Genomic DNA, 7,345 nt, shown 5'->3' with positions numbered 1-7,345 from the left:
TTTTACTAATTACTGAAAGAGGGAAATAAATACGGAAAATGTCATTTAAAATATTACATCTGTTTTCTATTTTTAAACCTTCATTACTTCCAATTCAACCCCCTAATCACAACTTACAGGCATATTAATTGTTGGACCAGATTTATCAGGAACCATCTTTTATACAAAATCATCCAAGAGATAATTCCAGAGAAAGCCGTGGCGCAGATGACACAGGGCGTGGTCACCAGCAGATGCTCCGTAACCACACTGATATCGTTATTATTAAATGCTCCTTTGCCTTGCACACCCCGGTCTGTCTGCGTTAGCATGCTCTGCTGTGCTAAGAAAACTGAATATGCCTCTTTGGTCTGAAGACAATATCTGTCCTTAGAATGACAAGAGCCCCATACACATGGCTCAGGATTGGAGGGTAGGAGACTCTAGAGACAGGGTTTTGCTATTCTTTGCTGTTTGAAGTGATTCCTGCCACACGAGCTCTCGTGAGGAAGGCCTCTTAGACGTCATCACGGCACAGAGGACCCAGAGTCTCCAGCCGGCGCACAGCGGGCAGGCGCGGCGGGCAGAGCTGGAGGACAGCAGCCCGTCCGGCCACACTCCAGTCGCCGTCCGCCGTGTACCGGCTCCCGGGAACCTTCGGTCTGGGCGGCGATGTGTGCACACTCCCTGGTGCTGCTGCCCGAAGCCCCGCAGCGCTGGGGCTTCCACGCGGGGCTCAGAGTCAGCGCTTCCCCTAGGAGTCCTCCCACAGGCCTGGCCAGCCTCTCGCTGAAGGGCCTCGTTCTGAGTCACTGGCACCACCGGCGCCTTGCCTCTGTCTGCTGTGACACAATCTCTGCTAAGATAAATTACAGCATGTTTTATAGGAATCTGAGTGCTGGCCCTGCTCACAGCGGCCCCAGGCCAGGGCTGTCCTCATCTCTTAGCAACAGTCCTGCAACATGCTGCCCACCACACTCCACGGTAGGCCTTGGGCCTTCGTCCCACACACCCACTACTTTGCCTTGCTGTCTCCCCGTTACAATGACGTGTGTGGGAATACCCAGACCCCAGTCTGGAGCCGTCTGCCTCACCCATCTGGACTGCCTGAAGTGCCAGGTAGTGTGGCCCAGGCTCCCAAGAGGAAGAGCCTGATGAAGTAAGCACTGAACCACCACACCTTTGCCCCAGCTTCTGGCCCCAACAGTCACTGGAGAGAAGTACAAGGAGATCCAAGCAGAGAAGGTGGTGGGCACACCTAAGGTCAAGAGCACCTGGAAGTAAACGTCAAGCCAGGGTCACCCACAGGAGCCCAGAACAACTGCTGAAACAGAGAAGGCAGGAAACTGCCAGGTGAATGGCCAGGCCGAGCGCCAGGCTGCAGGGCCGCAGGGAGAGACAGAGGGGCCTGAGTTCTGCCCACACCCACAGTGTGGACACCCTGTCCATGCCCTGGGTTCTGCCCACGCCCACAGTGTGGGCACCCTGTCCCTCTGGTGACTTCACAGGCCTTAACAGTAGCCTTGATCTTGCAGTAAATCTTGATGCCAGGTGTACATGTGTTCACTACTCTGCTCTTCTATGCCTGATTTTATTTTAAAAAATGATACAGTCTGCTGGTATTTGACTAAGATTATGCTGGGTTTCTTACGTATTGCTGGAGGTTGCTCTATTACTACACAACCTGACCATGTCTGAGGGTTAAACCATTGTGTTTGGTGTGATCATGGGCAGGATGACTTTAAGCTATTCATTTGGGAGTTACTTTATATTTATCTTTTCTTTGATTTCCTGGTACTATTCCTTTCTGCTTCTTTTTGAATGTACTGTATGTTTTTAAAGAATTTCAAATGTCCTGTCTTCTGTCTTATTTCCGACACCTCTTTCGTTTCACTCTAACTTCGGGCCTGTGTTCTGTCTTAAAGACATGAAGTACGAATGTGCTACCTGACGAACAGTTTCAAGTAGCTCATTCTAATTTTTCCTTGTCTGGCCGTCGTCCTAATGGTATTCTAACGTAGGCCTGTGTCATGAGTTCCACCCCTTCTGTGTGCGTTATAAACTCCACATCACGCTTTCTTGTTTTCAGCTTGCAATCCCACCAATCAGGCCCCACGAGCAAGGCGCCTCTGCTTGGTTTCTTGGAACGGTGCTAATCGGAGGCTTGCCTCTCACCATCGTCTGTCCTTCTGCTGAGCCTCCCTGCGGTCAGAGCCGCAGGAGTGGCAGCCGTGGGCTCACTTTCCCTGGGCCTGGCCTGGGGTCCGCCGTGCAGCCTCGGGCAGGCCTGACTGCTCCGGTCTTGCCCAATCAGAGCTTTGTCTGTATTTTTAATCGGTGTGCTTAGGTACATGACATTTGGGTTCGTTCCATGGAGGCAACCAATTATATACAGTAGATCTTGAAGAAAATTTTAGTTTTCCTTCTGAGTGGATTATTCCGTACACACACAGTCAGGAAACAGTGGGGATTTAAGGAAATCTCACTGTGCATGCGTTGGCCAGACTTAAATCAGCAAGTTGACAGCCGTACCCTAAACTGGCTTACGTGAGGCCTCAGACTGGATGCCGGCCCTCCCCAGTCCAGACTGGGGCACTGTGCGGCGTGCTCATGGGCTTCCTGTGCTCTGGACACACACAGACAAACCACAGTCACTGAGCCCAGTAGCACTGTCAGGACCCGGTACTCTGCTCCTGTTATTTTTAACAAACACTCCCAAATGCAGATAGCAATAATTGCACACAGCTTCTTAGTGCTTTCCGACTTACACATTAAGTTACTAAATGACATGTTGGCTTGTATTTTTAATCAAATTTCAAAGGCGAGAAAATTAAACGGTGGGAGGAGCTGCAATCACGTATCTGGAGCGAATTTCCCCCAGTCCACAGCACCGAGGCCTTAACGACTGTCTCTCCAACAGAACCCCAGACAAACTTCCAGCGGTCTGCTTCTTCTTCGCCCTACACACAAGGAAACGTGTGGTGTGCTAGTCTCAGCCGTCGTTCCTGCGGGCTGAGGGGCTCGGACGTGAATGCTGTTCTCAGCAGGCGGCTGAGCCTCCGTGCCCCAGTGCCGCACAGCCTCACGGCTCCCCAGGGGCCGCACAGCCTCACCGTTCCCCAGTGCCACACAACCTCACGGTTCCCCAGTGCCGCACAGCCTCACCGTTCCCCAGTGCCGCACAGCCTCACAGTTCCCCAGGGGCCCACATGAGAAGATGGAGATGGCCTTCAGAATCTCCAAAATCAAATGCCTTGACACGCAGACCTCTGTTCTCAGACCAGGCACAAAGGTAGAACAAAGGCCACGTGAAGACATGTAAGGACGCAAAAAGCCCTCAGCAGTGACTGTCTACAAATCTGATGGACTCTTCCTGGTTGATTTCAGAATCAGTTCTCATATGTCTTCACTAAGACTGATCTAAGGGTAGCGTTCATAAAGGTAAATCCTTTCATTTACCAAAAGCCCTTAACAAACATACTTTAGGCAAAGTAATTTACCAGCTAGGATCCATCTCTTAACACAACCAACCCAAGAGGGTGATAGGCAGCTAGGGGCCCCTCCCAGCCTAGCACCTCCTTTTTTTGGGGGGGAGTCCGGTCATGGGGCCTGAACTCTGGGTCTGGGCACTGTCCCTCAGCTCTTCAGCTCAAGGCTAGCGCTCTACCACTTGTCCTCCATCTTTCAAACACAGACTTCATGGAGCAATAAAAAGAAAAGGAAATGGAACCTAATTAATTTATTATTGAAATCAAAAGAGCAGAGTAATTAAATTAAAACAAGATAATTAAAACATTTGCTTCACACGAGACATGTAAGCGGAGTTCATTTGGTTTTATATTTATGATGGATGTCATCCCACAGTGCTTTGAAGTTTGAGAACAAGTTAGGAAAGTGTAAATGAAAATACTTTTTAAAATATAAAATACCACGGGGCCTGTCAGCCTTCCCTCTTCTTGAACCTGTCAGGGCTGCCCCTCTGGTAATTAGAGGCCAGCCTCCTGCCCCTGGGCCGGCTTCCGGGGGCCAGGCAGGCACAGGCTCTGCGCCTTTTGCTCCTTGGGTCTCGTTTTTATCCTGAGCACATCCCGAAAACTGATCCAAGGCAGAGTCCTGAGAACACAGAACCAGGAACGAGACTGATGCTGGAGCAAAGAATCCTGAGCAAGCCAGTCAGCGCATCTCCAGGGTGAGATGTAGATGATGGACGGGGGGGGGGATGGGCAGGACCCCATGTCATTCAACAACTTCCTGCCCCAGTGCCCTGCTCCGGGATGATGCAAATCAAGCACACATGTGGAGACAGTGGAACTATCAAAGGAATCTACCTGGGAACAGAAGGCCCACTCAGACTCTCAAAAAAGACTTCCAAAGGGTGCTCCTCCAGGTGTCAGAGCCAAGCACCCTTCCTTTGGGGATCATGAGGGAGCCAGGGCCTCTGCCAGACAGGAAGCCGGCTTCAGGCCAGCCCTGGCGGGAGTGAAAGGTGGGAAAGAGACCCTTCCCCATCCCCAAGGCCAAAGGGTTCGAACATAGACTTCTATACCCAGATCACATACCAGCTCAAGATAATGACACCTTGAAGACACAGGAGGACGCAGAAACAATGCCTACACGTCTTCAGAGAAAGGACAACTGGAGAAAATGGAGCTAAGACATGGAAAGTTAGTACTAAAGAGAAGCCAAAGGAATTTTCAACAAAAAAACACCAAGGGGGAGGGTGGACTCAGACAATGAGTCTGTAGTAACTAGAACGTGCCCAAAATCTACACGTCACTAACTGGACAGTAAAAGGGGGAAAAGTACACTGCTTTTAAGAAAAATAGTGTTAAACGTATTGGAAGGCAGAAGAGAACCTGTGCTTTGGCCTGAAAGGGGAGCTAGACCTTCCTCCTGAGGAAGACGCGGCCGGCGAAGGAAGGAGACAAGACTACAGCATGGCAGCCGTCCGTTGGTGGGGCTGGCCTAGGCTCTGTAGACCAGAACTGCCAGGGAAGCTGGTGCTCCCAGTGTGGCACCCTGGGTCAACGGCGCTGGGCTGACGGTCATCAGCTTGTGTTTGGCCCAGGGGATGGGGTCTGCTTAGCCGCCTTTGTCAATGAGACAAGAACAAGAATGACGGAGTGGCCCACATGCCCAGCCACAAAATGCAAGGTCGCTGCCCACCTCAGTTTATCTGAAGAGCTGACACTGAGTCAGGCCGGGGATGTGTGATTAAAGAATAAAGGGCAGTGCAATGTGAGGCCACAGCGTAGTGCTGTGCTGTGACGTCAGGTGGCGTGGCTCAACCTATGACCCAGGATGCCACCCCGTGTGACGGGCACGCTCAGGACCTCACCCTGAGCCTCACGTTGTGACACAGTGCCACCCCGTGTGACAGGCACGCTCAGGACCTCACCCTGTGCCTCACGTTGTGACACAGTGCCACCCCGTGTGACGGGCACGCTCAGGACCTCACCCTGAGCCTCACGTTGTGACACAGTGCCACCCCGTGTGACAGGCACGCTCAGGACCTCACCCTGAGCCTCACGTTGTGACACAGTGCCACCCCGTGTGACAGGCACGCTCAGGACCTCACCCTGTGCCTCACGTTGTGACACAGTGCCACCCCGTGTGACGGGCACGCTCAGGACCTCACCCTGAGCCTCACGTTGTGACACAGTGCCACCCCGTGTGACAGGCACGCTCAGGACCTCACCCTGTGCCTCACGTTGTGACACAGTGCCACCCCGTGTGACGGGCACGCTCAGGACCTCACCCTGAGCCTCACATTGTGACACAGTGCCACCCCGTGTGACGGGCACGCTCAGGACCTCACCTTGTGCCTCACATTGTGACACAGTGCCACCCCGTGTGACGGGCACGCTCAGGACCTCACCCTGAGCCTCACATTGTGACACAGTGCCACCCCGTGTGACGGGCACGCTCAGGACCTCACCTTGTGCCTCACATTGTGACACAGTGCCACCCCATGTGACGGGCACGCTCAGGACCTCACCCTGAGCCTCACATTGTGACACAGTGCCACCCCGTGTGACAGGCACGCTCAGGACCTCACCCTGAGCCTCACGTTGTGACACAGTCACTGCAGGAAGCAGCTCTGCCTTTCCTGGCAGACCATCTCAACGTTCCCTGTTTCTCTGAGTGCGGTGGACTCTTCATTTTCAGCAATACTTTGAGAAAATTTCTCCCTTGCAGCAAAGGAATGTTTATTCAAGTCTCCCCTCTACCCTTTATTTTATACAACTTCAAATGAAATCTTAGATGACTCCCTCTGTCTATTAGTTCATAGAAACAAGTTGGGAACATTCGTGCAATTTTAAGGTTATTTCTGATTCTGTTTTTATGTATTATATTATAGTTTCATGCTTTAATCTGTATAGTCTCAGGCTGTCGTGATTCCCATAAAAATGATGGAGTGATTTTCCTTAAGAAAACAAGAGAAGACTAGAATGAGAACTATCAGATTGGAAATAACAAATACGTAAACAGTAAATTATGACAGGGTTTGAATAATCATTACTTTTTCTTCTTTATTATTTTATAACATTGTGCTCTTTTTTACAATCTGAATGGAAATGTGTGTTTTTTAAAAACCCACTGAATGTTTAGGCCATGAAGCCCAGGGCGATTTCCTTTTTCTGGTAGCAACGTACATATCGGATCTTGTTGGCATCGGTAGACGGGAGCTGGCCGAGGACAGAGCCGGTGTCGGGAGAGCTGAGGCTGCTGCAGGAGGTCAGCTTAGCTGGGTAACACTGTCCGGAGGGTTTGCACACCGTGAGTGAACAAGCAAGCGTCTCCCACAAGCCGGCCCCACGGTCCCACTCGGCTGACACCCAATCCACCCACAGATGTTTCAGTCTCGGGTTTGGACTTGATCTTGTCACAGACCTCTACCCCTGGACCAGCCCTGGGCAGACCAGCCTTGCCGTGGGCTCCGAGCCCAGCAGGGTGCAGCCCCTGACCAAAGCAGACAGCCTGGGCCCCGGCTGCGCTGGCCTGGTCCTGCCAGCCCCATGGAGGGGCTGCGGACCCCGGCCCGGGATGCTGAGCTCCACACTGGACAGCACCTGCCCCAGCACTTGGGGCCATTCAGCCTGGACACCAGCGTCATCACGGAGCCTGAGCAGGGGTGAGACTGCCCGGCATGCCCCCCACAGAATGCAGGGGAGACTGCGGTCCACACGGAGGCCACCACAGAGGCCACCACACGGAGACCACCACACGGAGACCACCACACGGAGACCACCACACGGAGACCACCACAGAGACCACCACACGGAGACCACCACACGGAGACCACCACACGGAGACCACCACACGGAGACCACACCACACGGAGACCACCACACGGAGACCACCA

The 7,345-nt window shown here is 52.5% G+C and overlaps 1 protein-coding gene across 1 annotated transcript; it reads right to left on the bottom strand.

Moving 5' to 3' along the window:
- Positions 1–5,249: 5,249 nt before the first annotated feature.
- On the bottom strand, positions 5,250–7,096 carry LOC138839197 (trophinin-like). Its single transcript, XM_070038828.1, has 3 exons — positions 7,053–7,096; positions 6,636–6,708; positions 5,250–6,038 (listed from the first exon to the last, which is right to left on the bottom strand). Exons 1-3 carry the CDS (start codon positions 7,094–7,096, stop codon positions 5,250–5,252), a joined length of 906 nt encoding a protein of 301 aa, XP_069894929.1.
- Between the last annotated feature and the right edge of the window lie 249 nt (positions 7,097–7,345).

The sequence above is a fragment of the Dipodomys merriami genome, unplaced genomic scaffold, assembly GCF_024711535.1.
Source record: "Dipodomys merriami isolate MVZ:Mamm:240054 unplaced genomic scaffold, mDipMer1.0.p SCAF_297, whole genome shotgun sequence".
NCBI lineage: Eukaryota > Metazoa > Chordata > Mammalia > Rodentia > Heteromyidae > Dipodomys > Dipodomys merriami.
This window is presented reverse-complemented; position numbering and strand designations above follow the sequence as displayed.